General features: G+C 39.7%; 1 protein-coding gene across 3 annotated transcripts in view; it reads left to right on the forward strand.

Annotated features, from left to right (window-relative positions):
* SUZ12 (SUZ12 polycomb repressive complex 2 subunit) overlaps positions 1–21,426 on the forward strand; it is a 64,268-nt gene that overhangs the window by 36,397 nt on the left and 6,445 nt on the right. For 2 of the 3 annotated variants that reach the window (XM_021928909.2, XM_021928910.2), the window contains 7 exons: positions 1,547–1,778; positions 2,586–2,679; positions 9,392–9,497; positions 14,570–14,747; positions 19,161–19,252; positions 19,771–19,914; positions 20,442–20,599. In XM_021928909.2, coding sequence (XP_021784601.1) covers positions 1,547–1,778; positions 2,586–2,679; positions 9,392–9,497; positions 14,570–14,747; positions 19,161–19,252; positions 19,771–19,914; positions 20,442–20,599 — 1,004 coding nt within the window. Of the gene's footprint in view, positions 1–1,546; positions 1,779–2,585; positions 2,680–9,391; positions 9,498–14,569; positions 14,748–19,147; positions 19,253–19,770; positions 19,915–20,441; positions 20,600–21,426 lie in introns of all 3 variants that reach the window. The other variant, XM_021928911.2, reaches the window with a different exon arrangement.

Below are 21,426 nucleotides of genomic sequence, written 5' to 3' on the forward strand. Positions count from 1 at the left end.
GAACTGGGCAGATTGCTTGAACCCAGGAGTTCAAGCATCCTGGGCAACATGGCAAAACCTTGTCTCTACCAAAAATACAAAAATGAGCTAGGCATGATGGCGTGTGCCTGTGGTCCCAGCTACTCGGGAGGATTGCTTGAGCCCAGCAAGTCGAGGTACAGTGAGCCATGATTGCACCACTGAGCTCCAGCCTGCGTGACAGAGTGAAACTGTCTCAAGAAAAAAAATATATATGTAAAGTTAGGAAATGTCACTCCTTGCCAGGTGTGGTGGCTCACACCTGTAATCCCAGCATCCAGGAGGCCAAGGCGGGCGAATCACGAGGTCAGGAGATCGAGTGGCTAACACGGTGAAACCCAGTCTCTACTAAAAATACAAAAAATTAGCTGGGTTTGGTGATGGGCACCTGTAGTCCCAGCTACTTGGGAGGCTGAGGCAGGAGAATGGGGTGAACCCTGGAGGCAGAGCTTGTAGTGAGCCGAGTTCGCACCACTGCACTCCAGCGTTTGTTTTTTTTTTGTTTTTGTTTTTGTTTTTTTTTGAGACTCTGTCTCAAAAAAAAAAAGGGAAATATCACTCCTTACTCCTACCTAACCTCCATACACATTACAACAAGTGATGATATGAAAATCCAAGATACATTACTTAGAATAAGATACGAATATAAATACAGTCATTCTTACGTTCAAAAAAAGTATCGGGGTAAACATTTTCCTGGAAGAATGTACACAGCCAACTGCTAGTATTAGTTATCTCCAGAGTGTAAGACCTGGGGGTGGGTGAGATTTCAAAGTTTTCACTTGATAGTCTTATAAAATAGAAAATTTTTTAGACTGTATGTAGTCTGTTTTAAAAGAAGTAGCTGCTGTAAGATACTGTCATAAAGGTCTTCTGATCCTTCCAGTTTTTCTAGTATGCATTTTCAGTGTAACTAATCATACAATAACAGGATATTACTCAGAATATGATCATTGGTAAATAAAACCAGTTTTGTTTTTCTTTCTTTAAGGATGATGATCCTTTCTGTTAAACAACATATTTTAACTATATGGATTTACTGTTTAATAATGTAGCGTTGACCATGGGATTATTAGTCATTTTTTAATTTCTAATGGTCCTATTAGTCATTGTCATGTTAAAATAGAATATTTAAGAGATTTGATAAACGTACATGAGTTTAACATTTTGACATGGTTTTTTTGTTGTTGTTAAAAAGCCTTACCAGAGATATGTAGCATGCTTTTAATTCTGTATTTCTAATATACAACTGTTTAAGATCACTGTTAGCTAAATATTAGATATACTGTGTCATTATAATTTTATTATGTTGGAGAAAACGTCAGTTGCTTTAATATTTTGGAATATAAGTATTTCAAATTTTTATTTTTGCTTCACAATTTTCAGAACTATGGTTAGAATTTTAACATTCCATTTGGTGATCATGGTCTATCTCCCATTGTTTCCTATAGCTATGATTAGAAGTTTTATTATAAATCTTACTGCTTATATACAAATAAATATAATTTAATAATCTTTACCTTTGCAGGATGTAAGTTGTCCAATAAGGCAAGTTCCCACAGGTAAAAAGCAGGTGCCTTTGAATCCTGACCTCAATCAAACAAAACCTGGAAATTTCCCGTCCCTTGCAGTTTCCAGTAATGAATTTGAACCTAGTAACAGCCATATGGTGAAGTCTTACTCGTTGCTATTTAGAGTGACTCGTCCAGGAAGAAGAGAGTTTAATGGAATGATTAATGGAGAAACCAATGAAAATATTGGTAATTTTTTTTACTAGATTTTATCACTGGAGGTTAAGATGGTCACTGAAAATGATTGTCCCAGTGTTTCTTCATGATAGTCATGGTGCTGAGTCTTAAAGCAAGCAGTGAATTCACTTCCACCTCAATATTTTGTTGTGCAAATTTTCAAACATAAAGGACAATGAGAAGTGTTTTATAGTGAACACCTATCTACTTACCTCTTAGATTTAACAATGAACTTTTTTTTATACTTGTTGCATATTTATCCCCCTACCCATCACTCTATTCTTCCAACAATTGTGAATTCATCTTTGAGGTATTCATTCAACAAACGCATAGGTGCTGGGGATGATCTAATTTAATTGAAGATGATTAAAACATTCAATCGTATCCTCCAGAGTCTCACAACCTAGTGTAGGGAAATAGACATGAAATAAATCATTGTAGCAAAATGATAAGTGGCATAATACAGGTATATGTGAAGTTCAGCAGAGAACCACCTTGGAAAAAATAGTCTTTGACTCTTGAAGTATTGTTTGAAGTTTTTGGAGAGTTACCATGAGTGAGAAGGAATTTGCCTAGCAAAGATAATTCTCAATAGAAACATTAGCATTTGCAAAGATGTGAGGTTAATGTTGTGTTAAAAAGAACATATAGTAAAAATGCAAAATTGGAAAACATATAGTCTGTGTATTATTGCAACTTTAGTGTAATTTGTACCTCATTTGGGATAAATGTAGCATGTTTTATTTAAGGCACCATATCTCATAAATAACACATTTTTGTTCTAATATTTGATTTATGAGAAATGTTTGTTAAATTTAGATGTCAATGAAGAGCTTCCAGCCAGAAGAAAACGAAATCGTGAGGATGGGGAAAAGACATTTGTTGCACAAATGACAGTATTTGATAAAAACAGGTAATGTTGATGAACAAGTGAGGCTCCCACAATGTTCTGGAAATATTTTCATTCTGACGCAGAATATAATTATTTATAGTGATTATTTCATTGCTTTCATTTCTTTTTATTCTTATGGATGAAAAAACAAATTTGCAAACACTGAATTTTTGTCTATTTCATAGACAACAATAAACACCGTTAAGGAACTATTTGGATAGATAGCTCAGTTAAGCTTACTTATTTGGCAAATATTTTCTGAGTGTCTGCTCTTTGCCAGACACTGTTCCAGATGTTGAGAAGGCAACAAAATCCCTGTCTTCATTATGGAGCTTAACTTTTAGTTGAGGAAACAGACCACCACCCAAAAAATCAACTAATGTCAGTTAGTGATGAATGTTGTGAAGAAAAATAGAGAATAAATGGTTACTATTTTTAGAGATATCCTCTGGGAGGAGGTAGTATTTGAGAAGAGTCTTAAATGGACTGGGCCCTGCATAAATCTTGGGGTTATGTGTTTATTAAAAATAAGGAAGAGAAGCTGGTCATGGTGGTATGCACCTGTAGGTCCAGCTACATAGGAGACTAAGATGGGAGGATTGTTTGAGCCCAGGAGTTGAAGGCAGCAATGAGCTATGATCATGCCACTGTACCCCAGCCTGAGTGACAAAGTGAGATCCCATCTTTTTTTTTCTTGCCCATTGCAACCCCTCTGCCCCCTGGGTTTAGGCAATTCTCCTGCCTCAGCCTCCCAAGTAGCTGGGACTACAGGTCCGTGCCACCACGCCCAGCTGATTTTTTGTATTTTCAGTAGAGATGGGGTTTCACCGTGTTAGAATGGTGTCAGTCTCCTGACATCGTGATCCGTCTACCTTGGCCTCCCAAAGTGCTGGGATTACAGGCGTGAGCCACCACGCCTAGGCGAGACCCCATTTTTTTTAAAAAAAGAAAGAAGGCCAGGTGCGGTGGCTCACGCCTGATATCCCAGCACTTTGGGAGGCCGAGGTGGGTGGGTCACACGGTCAGGAGTCCGAGACCAGCCTGGCCAAGATGGTGAAACCCTGTCTCTACTAAAAATAAAAAATTAGCTGGGCACAGTGGTGTGTGTCTGTAATCCCAGCTACTCCAGAGGCTGAAGCAGGAGAATCGCTTGAACCCACAAGGCAGAGATTACAGTGAGCCAAGATCGATCGCACCACTGCACTCCAGCCTGGGTGACACAGCAAGACTGTCTCAAGAAAAAAGAAAGAAAGAAAATCATGTATAATCATTGTGTACCTCTGTGCATTTGGTACAGGATGGCAAGAAACAGGCTTATAATAATTCATGCAGTTTCTGTTTGGAAACGAAATATTTTAGTGAAAATATCACCAGTGAAAGAATGTCTAGGAAGCAAATCCAGCATTTGTTTTTCAGGATTGGAGGAAGAAACCTATGCCATCATTTCTTGTACCAAGCTGCTTGCTGGTAGTTAACAGTTTATTGTCAGGTATAGGACAAAGAACCAGGAAAAGTAACTAGGCCATTCCTCCTGTTGTTTATTATTTATTTATTTTGAGATGGACGCTTGCTCTGTCACCCAGGCTGGAGTTCAGTGGTGTGATCTTGGCTCACTGCAACCTCTGTCTCCTCGGTTCAAGCGATTCACCTGCCTCAGCCTCCCGAATAGCTGGGATTGCAGGCACTCGCCACCACACCTGGCTAATTTTTGTATTTTTAGTAGAGATGGGGTTTCACCATGTTGGCCAGGCTGGTCTCAAGCTCCTGACCTCAGATCATCCACCTGCCTCAGCATCTCAAAGTGCTGGGATTACAGGCGTGAGCCACCGTGCCCGGCCAGTGTCTTTTTTTTTTTTTTTTTTTTGAGACGGAGTCTCTGTCGCCCAGGCTGGAGTGCAGTGGCGGATTTTGCTCACTGCAAGCCTCGGCCCTCGGTTCATGCCATTCTCCCGCCTCAGCCTCCCAAGTAGTTGGGACTACAGGCACCCACCACCACTACACTTTTTTCATATTTTAGTAGAGATAGGCTACTTCACTGTGTGTTAGCCAGGATGGTCTCTGACCCTGGACTTCTGATCCAATCTGCCTTAAATTCCCAAAGTGCTGGGATTATAAGCTTGAGCCTCTGCGCCCAGCCCAGTATCTTTTTAATGTCAGAAATTTTATTGTGGATCGAAGATTTGAATGGAAAACAATAAAACCATAAATGTACTAGAAAATAGGGGTCATGTCTATGGGGGGAGACAGTTAGAATGAGGCACATTGGACTTCATTAGTGCTGTTAATTGTTCTATTTTAGGCACCATGGGGTATGTTCTGTTTTCTTTTTTATTCACTGTAGCTGACACATACATTAACACATTTCTTGTAAGAAAAAGATAATGCTTTTATTTTAAAGTGCCAAGAAGAAACTGGGAGAATTTCCACCCAGCAGCTTATTTTGAAAATATTTACCCGGACGTGGTGGCTCACGCCTGTAATCCCAGCACTTTGGGAGCTGAGGCGGGCGGATCACGAGGTCAAAAGTTCGAGATCATCCTGGCCAACATGGTGAAGCCCCATCTCTACTAAAAATACAAAGATTAGCTAGGCGTGGTGGTGCGCTCCTGTAGTCCCACCTACTCAGGAGGCTGAGGCAGGAGAATCGCTTGAATCCAGGAGGTGGAGGTTGCAGTGAGTTGAGATCATGCCACTGCACTCCAGCCTGGCAACAGCGAGACTCCATCTCAAAAAAAAAAAAAAAAAATTCAAACCTATAGGAAAGTTGAAAGAATACTACAGTCATTTAATATCCACCTACGCTTCATCTAGATTGTTAACATTTTACCACATTTGATTTATTTGAAAGTATATATTTTGTTTTTGTGCTGAACAGTTTGCAGGTTTTGCTTTATTTCTTATTTATAAACTCTGTTGCATGTATCTCCTAAGAACAAAGACATTTTCTGGTATAACCACCATACACTTATGAGGAAAATTAAAATACAAATACAATACTATCTCCCCAGTTGACCTCAATAAAGTCCTTTATAATTTGTCCTGTCCCCACCCCGATTCTATAGCTAGTTGTCATAGTTCTTCAGTCTCCTTCAATTTGGAATAGTCCCCTATACTTTCCCACTACCTTTTGTGACATTTTTCCCCCAGTATAGGGCTGTAGTTTTGCAGAATGTATCTCAATTTGAACTTCTGTGATGATTTCCTCATGATTAGCTTCAGGTTAAACATTTTTGGCAGGGATTCTAATGAGTGATGTGTTCTTTATGTACTACGTCACAGACCAAAGGTAATATTAGGTTTGATCACTCAGTTAAGATGCTGTTCACAGTATTTCTCCATTGTAACAGTACTTTTTTCCCCTTTTATATAAATTAACATATAATTCTTACACTAATACATGAAGCTGAGTAAATATCCATTTTCTTCCCATAGCCTTTCACCCAGTAGTTTTAGCATCGATTATTTTTGCTTGAATAAATTGTTCCTTTGGCAGTTGGGAGATGGCAATTTTCTAACATTTCTTCCACATTTATTAGTTTGCATTTTTATATAAAGAAGAGCGTTCCTTCTCTGCTCCCTCTGCTTCACTTGACCAACCCTAAAATATATATATATATATATATATAAACAGGCGAGCATAGTGGCTGACGCCTGTAACCCTAACACTTTATAAGTCCAACACGGGAAGATTATTTGAGCCCAGGAGTTTGAGACCAGCTTGGGCTGAACATAGCAAGACCCTGTCCCTAAAAAGGAAAAAAAAAAATTAAGAAAAGTTATATATAAATTTTTAAAAAAGAGCATTCCTTTTCCCAGCTTTGATATTTTAAAATCAGTATGGAGTAACAAATTCTATTTTTATTCAACTAGTTTTAATTTGTTGACTGTTATTTTAATGCTCAAATTTTCTCATATTTGGTCAGGAGGAACCCTTCTAAGTAGGCTTCTGTGTCCTGTTTTGTTGCTGCTAGTTTTTCCTGATTTTCTAGAATAGTAAGATATACCAGAATTCCTTCTCCTTTTTTTTTTTTTGAGACAGAGTTTCGCTCTTGTTGCCCAGGCTGGAGTACAAAGGCACGATCTCAGCTCACCACTACCTCTGCCTCCCAGGTTCAAGCGATTCTCCGGCCTCAGCCTCCTGAGTAGCTGGAATTACAGGCATGCACCACCATGCCTGGCTAATTTTGTATTTCTAGTAAAGAAAATTTTGTATTTCTCCATGTTGGTCAGGCTGGTCTGGAACTCCTTACCTCAGGTGATCCCCCCACCTCAGCCTCCCAAACTGTCGGGATTACGGGCATGAGCCACCGCACCCGGCCTACCTTCTCCTTTTCTTACCTCTGCTCTGAAATTGTGATTTCTTCAAGGAGTCATGCATGATTCTTTATAGAAGAATAGTGTTTTTTTTTTTCCCGGCTTTTTTTTTGTATTTTTAGTAGAGACGGGGTTTCACCGTGTTAGCCCGGATGGTCTTGATATCCTGACCTCGTGATCCGCCCGTCTCGGCCTCCCAAAGTGCTGGGATTACAGGCTTGAGCCACCGCGCCCGGCCGGTAGAAGAATAGTGTTTTTAAGCCAAAATCTGCGTGTTAGATATGTAAAAATTGTTTTTAAAATCTCACAGAGGGCTGAGTACGGTGGCTTACACTTGTAATCTTAGTACTTTGGAAGACCAAGGTGGGAGAATCGCTTGAGCCCAGGAGTCTGAGGCTTTAGTGAGCTATGATTGTGCCACTGCACCCTAGCCTGGGTGACAGAGCGAGACTGTCTTTAAAAAAAAAAAATCAAAAAAAAAAATCCAGTTCATTCCTTGAAATAATAACGAAAATTCAAAAGCCATATAGGAAAAGAATACAAGGTTGAACAAAATAAAAATCAAAAACTTCTTCAGAAAACAAAAAAGCCACCACAACGAAAGTCAAAATGGAAATGACAAGACGGGGAGAAATTATTTTCAACCCGTTTTATAGGTAGATATCTCATTCTTGAATGTAAAAAGGTCATACTAATTTTAAAAGACCACTGCCCAATAGAGGAATGGGCAAAGGAAACAATAAGTTTACCAAAATAGATATATGTGGTTCTTAAACAATTTAAACGATAAAATATCTGAATTAAAAGTACACTGAGATGCATGTTTTCACTTACCAGATTGGCAGAGACCAAAAAACTTTTGATAAAGCACTTAATGAGACTGGGGGAAAGGTCTCCACGTACATTACAGATAGAGTGCATTGGATTGTAACTATCAAATGTACACCCATAAAATGAAATAGTATGTATCTATGTAAAAGCATAAGGAAGCTCCGTTTTGATTTAGAGATATATGAATTTATTGCCTATTTGAATAAATTAGTTTTTAAAATAGTTGAATGGCTTTGCCGATATGTACTATTGAAGTTGACTAAATTTAAGTTGTACAGCATAGAGAAAAGACACAAATTCTTAAGTCTCAATTATTTGGTTTTAAGAGACTTTAGAGACAGACACCTGGATTCATTTGCTAGCTCTGGCTATTTATGGTTTCATTAAGGCAAGTTATTTAACCTTTTCTTGCCTCAGTTTTCTCTTCTGGCAATGGAATAATAGTACGTAGTTCATAGCATTGTTGGGAAGATTAAATGAACCATGTAAAATCTTTATAATAGTGCCTGGCACATAGTGAACACTCAATAAATGTCAGCTGTTTTTACCTAATAGAATTTCTCTAAGAGTGATGAAGAGAAGCCACATTCTTGATATATATAGTTAATTACTGAGCATGGTTGAAGAATGGTGTTTAGAGTAGTAGTGGTTACTAGTGTTTAAAGTATGGAAAAAATAAATTATACATAGACATGTATGTACACACATCTTAAAACTATATTGTGTGAATATATTTGAATTATTTGATTCAATTAGTGTTCCATGAAATATTTATTGAGCACCTATATGTGCCAGGTGCCCCCAGAATTCTATAGTTACTAGATTTGTCGTAATCATCAGTTTACTGGTCAAGTATAAAAGTAAAGGATTCTAGTTCAAACAATTACAGTAGTTAAAAGTAATAGAATTCTTAGTGTTTCCCTAAGACAAGCATTGTAACACTGTTCTCCTATTTTTAAAAATATAAAGCTTGGGCCGGGCGTGGTGGTTCACACCTGTAATCCCAGCACTTTGGGAGGCCGAGGTGGGTGTATCACGAGGGCAGGAGTTTAAGACCAGCCTGGCCAAGATGGTGAAACCCCGTCTCTACTAAAAATACAAAAATTAGCCGGTCATGTTGGCATGCGCCTGTAATCCCAGCTACTCGGGAAGCTGAGGCAGGAGAATTGCTCGAACTGGGCAGCAGAGACTGCGGTGAGCGGAGATTGCACCACTGCACTCCAGCCTGGACAACAGACCAAGACTCCATCTCAAATAAATAAATAAATAAATAAAGCCTGTACATATGCTTTATATTTAATGTTGACAACGTACCAGGTTTTGAGACCTTAAGCATATTATACTTTATGTGTTTAGAGTTATATCTGAGTAGCTACAGTAATGAATCCCTATTAATACAGTTTTTAGTGTACATCATTAAAATTGCTTTCATCAGGACTGGAGTGTAGCTGTATTTTAAAATCTTGTCGGGTATGTAAGCTAGTTTATAAATTTAATAAATGCTTTTAGTATAAATCTAAAGATGTAGAATTTGTGTACTTATAGTAATAACACAGGTTACTTTAAAGTATATGTGTTTGTCTAACAGGCGCTTACAGCTTTTAGATGGGGAATATGAAGTAGCCATGCAGGAAATGGAAGAATGTCCAATAAGCAAGAAAAGAGCAACATGGGAGACTATTCTTGATGGGAAGGTATGGACTACTTAGAAGGTTGAGCACGTTATAGTTATGAACTCCCATTTTTGATTGATGTTTTCCTCCCCAAATGCTAATTCATGTTGGAAGTAAAGTCCTTTGTTTTTTATTCTTTAAAAAACACAAGTAAATGATCAAATGATCTAGTCAGAGCATTTAATGGAAGGCATCATCTTTTTTTTTTTTTTTTTTTTGGAGGCAGAGTCTTGCTCTGTTGCCCAGGCTGGAGTGCAGTGGCATGGTCTCGGCTCACTGCAACCTGTGCCTCCCAGGTTCAAGCGATTTCCCTGTCTCAGCCTCCCGAGTAGCTGTGATTACAGGCGCGTGCCACCACGCCTGGCTAAGTTTTTGTGTTTTTAGTAGAGACGGAGTTTGACCATCTTGGCCAGGCTGGCCTCGAACTCCTGACCTTGTGATCCGCCCGCCTCAGCCTCCCAAAGCACTGGGATTACAGGTGTGAGCCACTGCGCCCAGCCACACGGAAGGCATCATTCTTTAGAGCCAGACTGCCTGATTCAAATCTCTGCTCCTAGCTATGTGGCGTTTGGCAAGTTATTTATCCATGTCTCAGTTTTTTCACCTATAAAACGAGACATAGAATTGATTGATTAGATGAAATAATAAAATATTTAGTACAGTGCCTGGCATACAATAAGTGCTCAATAAATGTTAATGGCTATTTTAAATTCCATTTATTGTAATGGCAGGTAATAAGGGATGACTAGTAATACATTTGTTAAGAAGTCTGCAGAATTTAGATTAAGCATACTTAAAACAAGTCTTTGAAGCGATAAAGAGGAATCCATACATTTCTTAAATAGGTAGATTCAAAACTATAATGATGTCCTTTATTTCTAAATATGTTAAGTCAGTGTACCATCCAATGCAAAATCTCATAAGGATTTTTTTAAGCCATAAAATTAGTTCCAAGTTAATCTAGAAGGCTAAGTGTTTAGTAATACTAAGGGAAATTTTAGAAAAATATTTTGAGAATTTTTACTTACCAGTTTTAGTATGATATACAATATACAGTAGAATATACCGTAAAGTTAAGAGAACTTAAACCCTATGGTATAAGCATAGGAATAGACAAGCATGTCATTCAGACATAGTCCTGAAATAGTTTGATGTATATTTGAAATGTAGTTTATGATAAAGGCAGTGGTATAGCTCTGTGAGAAAGACAAACTGTTCATTAATTGTGACAACTCTTCTCCAGTCATCTGGAAATAATCTTAGACCTAATACATTCCGGAAGGCTCATAAACATGTAAAAATGAACATTAATAAGCATAGAAAAAAAAATAGGTGAATGTTAATATACTGCAGTGAGGAAGACCCTTCTAAGGATGATTTAAAGTAAGAAAGCATAAAGTAAAAATTGCCTGGTTAAAATTAGTCATTTTTATATTGCAAAAAATCTAAAGTTACAAACAAATTATGGAATGGGGGAAATATTTGTAACACAAAATGCTAATATTATGAATACATAATATTGTGAATTATAAAACAAGAAAAAGATACGCAGTGTAATAAGAAATGTGTCAAGGACTATCACGCAGTTCTTAGAAAATATATATAGATGGCCAGCAAACTTTTAAAGCAATACTCAACATTATTAGTGTTCAAAGGCATGCAAATGCAGAGATACTACTTTTGACAGTTTGACACAGATTAAAAAGTTTGACAGTTTCTAGTGTTTTAGGGATGTGAGGACACAAATACTCTCAAATAATATATTGATGTAAGAGTAAGTTGGGGCCGGGCTCAGTGGCTCATGCCTGTAATCCCAGCACTTTGGGAGGCCTAGGCAGATGGATCCCCTGAGGTTACGAGTTTGATACCATCCTGGCCAACATGGTGAAACCCCATCTCTACCAAAAACACAAAAATTAGCTGGGCGTGGTGGCAGATGCTTATAGTCCCAGCAACTTGGGAGGCTTAGGAGGTGTATTACTTGAACCCAGGAGGCAGAGGTTTCAGTGAGCTGAGATTATGCCACTTCACTTTATCCTGGGAGACAGAGCAAGACTCTGTCTCAGAAAAAAAAAAAAAAAGGTTGATACAGTCTTACTATAGGGCAGAATGGCAATATATATGAAGTTACAATTGTATATATAGTCTTTAACAATTTAAAATTTTATATTTTTGTCACAAGGTAGTAACTTGTTAACAAAAGATACGGGTAACAGGTTTTCTCAGCATTTTTAAAATAATGAAACAGAAACACATTCAATCTAAAAAGCCATTAAAAAGGATGATAGTTTGACAAGATTTCCATATTAAATTTTTACATAAGTGTGTGTGTGTGTATATATATATATTTTTTTTTTCCCCTTCTTTCTAAAATTTATAATAATGGTTAACTCCAGGTGATGAGATTTCAAATAATTTTTATCTATAGTGTTTGAGTTTTCTGCGTGGATTTATCTTTATGATCTTTTTCATTTTAAATTTCTTGTTTTAAAGTATGTTTTCATTCATGAGACTATAAGGATTATATATATGAAGGGTTTTTGTTGGTGGTAGTTTTGTTGTTGTTGTTGTTGTTGGTTTTCAGGGTTTTGGTTTTGAGGCGGGTTCCTCTATCACCCAGGCCTGGGTCTGATGGCGCTGATCTGCGGCTCCGCGCCCTCCGCCTCCAGGTTCAAACAATTCTTTTTGGGGGCGGAGTCCATCTGTCGCGCCAGGCTGGAGTGCAGTTCTGCCTAACTCCCTGGAATAATATTTATGTCAGCTACTACGTGTTTGCCTAACACGTTTTTCTTTTCCTTTTTTTAAATTTATTTTTGGGAGCCCAGTCGGCACATGCTTAATTAGTGCAGTTGCCGCAGTCTCATTTTCACAGACTCCGCCTCCGGGCGTAAGCCATTCTCCTGCCTCAGCCTCCCGAGTAGCTGGGACCACAGGCGCCCGCCACCTCGCCCGGCTAGTTTTTTGTATTTTTTAGTAGAGACGGGGTTTCACCGTGTTCGCCAGGATGGTCTCGATCTCCTGACCTCGTGATCCGCCCGTCTCGGCCTCCCAAAGTGCTGGGATTACAGGCTTGAGCCACCGCGCCCGGCCGGTTCAAGCAATTCTTCAGCGTCAGCCTCCTGAGTAGCTGGGATTACAGGCGCGCACCACCATGCCTGGCTGAGTTTTTTGTTTTTAGTAGAGATGCGGTTTCACCATATTGGCCAGGCTGGTCTCGAACTCCTGACCTTGTTATCCATCCGCCTTGGCCTCCCAAAGTGCTTCAGGTGTGAGCCACCGCGTCTGGCCTTTTTTTTTTTTTTTTTTTTTTTTGAGATGGAGTCTTGCTCTGTTGCCAGGCTGGAGCGCAGTGGCATGATTTTGGCTCACGGCAACCTCCGCCTCTTGAGTTCAAGCAATTCTCCTGCCTCAGTCTCTCGAGTAGCTGGGATTACAGGCACCCGCCACCATGCCCAGCTAATTTTTTATATTTTAGTAGAGACGGGGTTTCACCATGTTGTCCAGGATGGTCTCGAACTCCTGATCTCGTGATTGCCTGCCTCGGCCTCCCAAAGTGCTGGGATTACAGGCGTGACATTGCGCCTAGCCCTCTAGTCTAAATAGTTTTAAGAGGATTACTTTGTAATAACGATATAGAAGGAGTTTAGGCCTCTGTGGCAGTAAAATAAATTGAAGCTCTTTGAAGGTTTTATAAAAGAGAATATCATGAAAGCAGTCTTGAGAAAATTATTTGATCTCTCCTATATTTGAATAGGAAAGTAAAAATCAGAAGCAAGGAGAACAATTGAGATACTCTGGTAGTAAGGCAATACTGATCTATACAAAGGTTCTTGTGTGTGTGTGATCCTTGAAGGACGAGGAAGAAATGATAGACATTTCGAAAAGGACATGGCAGTTACCTGAGAAATGAAAGAATAGGAGTCAAATATAATTCCAAAATTTTTAGCTTAGGGTCACTGGTAAGATGATAATGACAGGAACAAAAATAACATGAGAAGGAAAGTGTGTTTTAGAAGAAAAGATAATGGATACACTTCTAAACATGGTTTAGTTCAAGGTGACATTGAGATCAATTGGCAATGTCCAAACAGCAGTTGGAGATACGAGTTTAGAGTTCAAGTATAAGGATAAGAATGGAGAACCAATTTGGGATCATCAGCTTAATAGGTAAATTCTTGAGGATGGGTGAGTGATTCGATCAGATGGCTAAAAGTTAGCTATTTTCAATAGCTTAGCGTCCTAAAATCAAAGAAGAGAAGCACTGGCAGTCTTTGTCAGTGAAACTGAGAGAAGTTAAAGAAAATTGCTAATTGAAAAGCTGTTCGATTTACAAGAAAAAAAAGTAAATTGGTCACCTAAGAGCAAAGGTTACATGCTGGTGGGCTTTGGGTACCACAATTTTGTTTTTAAGACTTCAAGGCCGGGCGTGGTGGCTCACGCCTGTAACCCCAGCACTTTGGGAGGCCGAGGCGGGCGAATCACCTGAGGTCAGGAGTTCAAAACCAGCCTGACCAAGATGGTGAAACCCTGTCTCTACTAAAAACACACACACAAAAAATTAGCCGGGTGTGATGGCGGGCGCCTGTAATCCCAGCTACTTGGGAGGCTGAGACAGGAGAATCCCTTGAACCTGGGAGGCGGAGGTTGCAATGAGCTGAGACCATGCCAATTGCACACCAGCCTGGGCAACAAGAGTGAAACTCCATCTCAAAAAAAAAAAAAAAAGACATTTTGAACTGGTTAGCAACAACATAAATGAGAAGTTTTCCCATGAAAATTTCGATTTCTGACTTCTTTGGAAAAATATGAAAATCTAGCTGTGCTGGACCAGTGTTTTCACATGGCAACAATTCACCCGTTGCTGATCAGTGGTCGCCTCTTTTAGGTAGCCCGTGCTTTCCAGTTCAAGTTCTACAGTGTCTGCTCCATACGTTTACTTTGTTTGCCTAGCCATCTCAGTCAGCATTTGGATTTTCAAGACAAATCTATTAAGGCAAATCCACATTGACTTACAATGATTTTTTTTTATTTCTACAATTTATTTGAATTCATTATCTGAGTCTCCAGTCTTTGCATGTTTTTTTATTTTTTAGAGGCTGCCTCCATTTGAAACATTTTCTCAGGGACCTACATTGCAGTTCACTCTTCGTTGGACAGGAGAGACCAATGATAAATCTACAGCTCCTATTGCCAAACCTCTTGCCACTAGAAATTCAGAGAGTCTCCATCAGGAAAACAAACCTGGTTCAGTTAAACCTACTCAAACTATTGGTAAGAAAACATTACAATCAAAATAATGGTTTTCAGGGTTAGGTCTCATGCTTTAGATTAATTCACTTGTGTTTTGCTTTATATGATTCTTCTTCTTTTTTTTTTTTTTTTTGAGACGGAGTCTTGCTCTGTTACCCAGGCAGTAGTGCAGTGGCGCGATTTTGGCTCACTGCAACCTCTGCCTTGTGGGTTCAAACGATTCTTCTGCCTCAGCCTCCCAAGTAGCTGTGACTACAGGCACATGCCACCACACCTGGCTAATTTTTTGTAGTTTTAGTAGAGACAGGGTTGGCTGGGCGCAGTGGCTCACACCTGTAATCCCAGCACTTTGGGAGACCAAGGCGGGTGGATCACAAGGTCAGGAGATTGAGACCATCCTGGCTAACACGATGAAACCACGTCCCTACTAAAAATACAAAAAAAAATTAGCCAGGCGTGGTGGTGGCCACCCGTAGTCCCAGTACTCAAGAGGCTGAGGCATGAGAATGGCGTGAACCCGGGAGGCAGAGTTTGCAGTGAGCTGAGATTGTGCCACTGCACTCCAGTCTGGGCGACAGAGCAATACTCCGTCTCAAAAAAAATAATAGTAAGTCAGTAAATTAAAGAAGTAGAGATGAGGTTTCACGATGTTAGCCAGGATGGTCTCCATCTCCTGACCTCATGATCTGCCCGCCTCAGCCTCTCAAAGTGCTGGGATTACAGGCGAGAGCCACCTCTCCTGGCCTCTATGTGATTAGTCGTTTGGAAATACTATTTGGCTTATTAGGTAGGTTACGAATCATGGTAAATTAGGGTTCTCCTATCTTAAGTGTAAAGTTTTGTGTTGAAGTAGTAGTAAAAATTCTTCATCCAGAACCTTTGTGCCAAGTGTACCTAGAAATTTGAATTGAAAAAAAATAAATTTATAGAAGCGTGATATGGTACATGGTATAGATGTCATATATAACATCTTGAAGTGGAATCCTCATGTTAACTTAGGGCAAGTTTTTCCACTAAACAAATTTACCAGAAACTTACAAGAAAACGATTGGTTTTCAGATTAGCTTTTAAGATTTTGGAATCACAACTATAAAGAGCTTTGGAACTAAGTTTTGTTTTGTTTTGTTTTGTTTTGTTTTGTTTTGTTTTGAGATGGAGTCTAGTTCTGTGGCCCAGACTGGAGTGCAGTGGCACAATCTCGGCTTACTGCAAGCTCTGCCTCCCTGGTTCATGCCATTCTCCTCCCTCAACCTCCTGAGTAGCTGGGTTTACAGGCGCCCATCACCACGCCCAGCTACTTTTTTGATTTTTTTTGTTTTTTTTTGTATTTTTAGTAGAGACGGGGTTTCACCTCGTTAGCCAGGATGATCTCTATCTCCTGACCTTGTGATCTGCCCGCCTTTGCCTCCAAAAGTGCTGGGATTACAGGCATGAGCCATCGAGCCCAGCCCAGTAACTATGTTTTTTATAGCTCACATATAAGTTTTTCTGTTTGTTTGTTTTTGTTTTTTTGGTTTTGTTTTGTTTTGTTTTTTTAAATTGGAGTCTCGCTTTCTTGCCCAGGCTGGAGTGCAGTGGTGCAATCTTAGCTCACTGCAAGCTCCACCTCCCGGGATCATACAGTCTCCTGCCTCAGCCTCCAGAGTAGCTGGGACTATAGGCGCTGGCCACCATGCCTGGCTAAAAATTTTTTTTTTTTTTTTTTTGTATTTTTAATAGAGACGGGGTTTCACCGTTTTAGCCAGGAGAGTCTTGATCTCCTAAGCTCATGATCTGCCTGCCTCGGCCTCCCAAAAAATTAGGCCGGGCATGAGCCACTATACCCGGCCTATTTTTTTGTATTTTTAGTAGAGATGGGGTTTCACCGTGTTAGCCAGGATGGTGTTGATCTCCTGACCTTGTGATCCGCTCACCTAGGCCTCCTCCCTAAGTGCTGGGAATTACAGGCATGAGCCACCGCGCCCAGGCTGCAGTGCAGTGGCATGATCTTGGCTCAGCACAACCTCAGCCTCCCGGTTTCAGGAATTCTCCTGCCTCAGCCTCCCGAGTAGCTGAGATTACAGGCACACACCACCATGCCCAGCTAATTTTTGTATTTTTAGTAGAGACAGGGTTTCATCATGTAGGCCAGACTGGTCTCAAACTACTGACCTCCGGTGATCCACCCATCTCGGCCTCCCAAAGTGCTGGGATTACAGGCATGACATCGTGCCCAGCCAGTTTTTAAGAGGAAAAAACATTTTCAAATAGAGTTAACTTTCTGCTGAGTTTAAGGCCCAAGTTGCAGTGTTCTATCATTTTTATTTTACTTTTTTTTTTTTTGAGACAGGGTCTGTCTCTCTCACCCTGGCTGGAGTGCAGTGGTGCCATCTCAGCAACTGCCTCCCAGGCTCAAGAGATCCTCCCACCTTAGCCCTCCATACAGATAGGACTACAGGCTCGTGCCACCACACCATGTTAATTTTTGTATTTTTTGGTAGAGATGGGATTTTGCTGTCACCCACGCTGGTCTCAAACTCCTGAGCTCAAGCAATCTACCTCCCTCAGCGTCCCACAGTACTGGGACTACAGACTTGAGCCGCTGCGCCTGGCCAAGTTCTGTCGTTTTTGTATCTGTCCAGTAGGAACATTTTCCTTGACCTGAGAGCACTTGTGTGTCTTTATCTGCCTGTTTAAAGAAGGCAGAAGGCTTAAGTTGTCCTCTTTGACCACCCATGTACACTCATTGTGTGCAGGTCACAGTAATGGTCAGATTAAAGAGATATAGGAAATGGGGCCAGGCGCAGTGGCTGACAACTGTAATCCCAGCACTTCGGAAGACCAGGGTGGGTGGATTGCTTGAAGCCCAGGAGTTCAAGACCAGCCTGGGCAACATAGTGACACCCTGTCGCTTATAAAAAATAAAAAATATAAATAAAATAAATGGCCTGTGTCAGGGGAAAGGTTTTCCAAGTAAACTGTAGTGTGGGCACTTCTCAGAATACTCAGAAGCCAGTGAAATAGGTAAAAGATTACATTGAAACTAAGAAAAAGTTATATACAAATTATACCTAATAGTTAATTAAGTAAGGAAATATAAATACCCTTTTTTTTTTTTTTCTTTTGGAGACGGAGTCTTGCTCCGTCACCCGTGCTGGAGTGCAGTGGCGTGACCTCAGCTCACTGCACCCTCTGCCTCCCGGGTTCAAGCAATTCTCCTGCCTCAGCCTCCCAAGTAGCTGGGACTACAGGCATGTGCCACCATGCCTGGCTAGTTTTTATATGTATATATTTTCTTAGTAGAGATGGCATTTCACCATGTTAGCCAGGCTGGTCTCAAACTTCTGACCTCAGGCAGTACGCCCGCCTCAGCTTCCCAAAGTGCTGGGAATGCAGACATGAGCCACCGTGCCCGGCCTGAAATAATTTTAATATACTAAGTATAACTTTCTGATAAACCATCACTTAGTGTCTGCTCACACCTGGGCTCTGAGAATACAAACACCAATTAAAACCACACTCTGGGCTGGACATGCTGACTCACATCTGTAATCCTAGTGCTTTTGGAGGCCGAGAAGAGCAGATTGCCTGAGCTCAGGAGTTCGAGACCAGCCTGGGCAACATGGTGAAACCCTGTCTCTACTAAAATACAAGCAATCAGCCGGGTGTGGTGGCGGGTACCTGTAATCCCAGCTACTCAGGAGGCTGAGGCACGAGACTTGCTTGAACCCAGGAGGTGGAGGTTGCAGTGAGCTGAGATTGTGCCACTGCACGCCAGCCTGGGCAACAAAGTGAATCTTTGTCTCAACAGCAAAAAAAACACAACCACACTCTGACCTCAAAGTGCTTAAAACAGCATGGTAATGACATATAATTACTTGGAGTTACTTTTTTAATTGTTTAGGATATGGGAGGTGGTTTTTTGTTTTTGTTTTTTGAGACAGAGTTTCGCTTTTGTCACCCAGGCTGAAGTGCAGTGGTGTGGTCTCAGCTCACTGCAACCTCCACCTCCCGGGTTCAAGCAATTCTCCTGCTTCCGCCTCCTGAGCAGCTAGGATTGCAGGTGCCCACCACCATGCCCGGCTAATTTTTTGTGTCTTTAGTAGAGACGGGGGTTTCGCCATGTTGGGCAGGCTCGTCTCTAACTCCTGACCTCATGATCCGCCTGCCTTGGCCTCCCAATGTGCTGGGATTACAGGCATGAGCCACCGCGCCGGGCCGGAGGTGCTTTTTAAGGAAAAAATATGTCCTGCCAACAGATCTTAACATCAGCTTAGGGATGCTGATTATGGGTATTATTCCCACAGTCATCAGTTGAGGGAAATAACAGAAATGTATTTAAATACCACAAGTAGAATTCTGTGAAACCTTTAGTATTTAATAGTTTTTGTGAGGTACGTTATTTTGCTTTTCAAAAGCAGTGTTTTTATTGAATATAAAAGTGTATGTTTTCAGCTGTTAAAGAATCATTGACTACAGATCTGCAAACAAGAAAAGAAAAGGATACTCCAAATGAAAACCGACAGAAATTAAGAATATTTTATCAGGTAAACATAGCTGACCCTTCTTAAATTAATTATGAAATGTATTTGTTGTTTGTCAAACATGAATATTTTTTATTTTTATTTTATTTATTTGAGACAGGGTCTCACTTTGTTGCCCAGGCTGGAGTGCAGTGGTACAATCTCAGCTCACTGCAACCTCTGCCTCTTGGGTTCGACCAGATTCTCACACCTCAGCCTCCCAAGTAACTGATTACAAGCACACGCTGTCACTCCCGGCTAATTTTTATAGTTTTTATGGAGACGAGGTTTTACTATGTTGCCCAGGCTTATCTTGAGCTCCAAGCGATACATTTGACAGTGTCTGCCTTGGCCTCCCAAAATGCTGGGATTAACAGGCACGAGTGACCTCGCCTTGCTGGGTATATTTAATTGAAGAGAATATCTCTAATTTGATTTTCCTTTTAAATTTTTAAAACTATTTTTAGAAGTGATGTTTAAACAAAATATCTTATTATGCATAAATTGGAGATTTGCTTTTTTTTTTTTTAAATTGTTTTTAGTTTCTCTATAACAACAATACAAGGCAACAAACTGAAGCAAGAGATGACCTGCATTGCCCTTGGTGCACTCTGAACTGCCGCAAACTTTATAGTTTACTCAAGCATCTTAAACTCTGCCATAGCAGATTTATCTTCAACTATGTTGTGAGTAATTTTTCATATTTTCTCAATTTGTATTAAGAACATCTCTTGTACCCCACAAATATATACACCTGTGTACCCACAAAAATTTTTAAAATTAAAAAAGGGAAAAAATACGCATTAAGTACAAGACAGCTTGACTTTCAAAAATTGCACTTTGTATAAAAATAACAAATTTCTGTATTTGATAGATTGCTGTATATATGGATTACCGTGAATGATTCAGAGTTGACATGTATTTGGAATTATAATTAATGTTTGTGTAGTGTGTCTTAAGTGACTCACAAAATCCTCAACCAACTCTTTGAATTAAATAATTTTCTTATTCTTGCTCAACCAAGAAATAAATGACATAGTTAAGATTTTAACACATTTTGTTGACCCCAGGTCTTCTGACTGCCTGTTTTACCATGCTGGTGTGCCTGGCCTATTTTAGTTTTCTAAATATTAAGAACCCACAGATTCTTTAATTAAATTGGAGGGATATTTAGGATAGGATAATTAATATTTTTTTGACATTTTTGTTGCAGTATCATCCAAAAGGTGCTAGGATAGATGTTTCTATCAATGAGTGTTATGATGGCTCCTATGCAGGAAATCCTCAGGATATTCATCGCCAACCTGGATTTGCTTTTAGTCGCAACGGACCAGTTAAGAGAACACCTATCACACACATTCTTGTGTGCAGGTCGGTAAAAAGGGCATATACCAAAAGTTTAAGCTCTGATTTTTACTGATATTGGAGGAAGAAAGGAGCCAGACGAAGCTACTAGTTAGGTGGAAATTATTTTTCAGTATTAGGTGTCTGTGGGGTTGTTAACTGCTTTATAACACTTGATAGCTCCTATTTCTACAGAGGTTTTCTCACTTTTTCTTTGAACTTTATCCTTAAGTTTTAATAATGTTAATGTCACTACTGCTGCAGTGGTTAGTGAGATTAAAGAATTTTGTTAGTAGAATTTTCTGGAGAATTGCTTGAACCTGGGAGGTTGAAGTTGCAGTGAGCCGAGGTCACGCCATTGCGCTGCAGCCTGGCAACAAAAGCGAAACTTCATCTCAAATAATAATAATAGTAATAAATAAAATTACAAAGGGGGAATTTTTAATCTTAGTAAAACTGAAAAAAATTTTAAGGCAGGTGTATGTAACCAGTGTTAGGACTTTTCTGCTTTGTGAATATACATGAGTTAGAATATACAATTTTGACATGTAGAATTTTATATGCATATTCCTATCTGAATGGGCCCTATCTAGCACTTCATTTCTTTTTCCTCCTTTTTAACTATAAATTTTCACACACAGAAAGATAGTTTTAAAACTGTGTTTGAATTAATATGTAATAGGTTTGATTTACATTATGTACCGAAAGAAAATAATTATTGGGGCTGTGCCTCTAATACTGTTGTTTTGTGGTTAGTTTTATAAAATGGTGATGTTGCAGATTATCAGAGATCTCAACTCCTAGTCGTGAGGTTAGATGGTATACATGTAGAGACCATAAATCAACATTTATTT

The sequence above is a fragment of the Papio anubis genome, chromosome 17 (assembly GCF_008728515.1).
Source record: "Papio anubis isolate 15944 chromosome 17, Panubis1.0, whole genome shotgun sequence".
Classification (NCBI taxonomy): domain Eukaryota; kingdom Metazoa; phylum Chordata; class Mammalia; order Primates; family Cercopithecidae; genus Papio; species Papio anubis.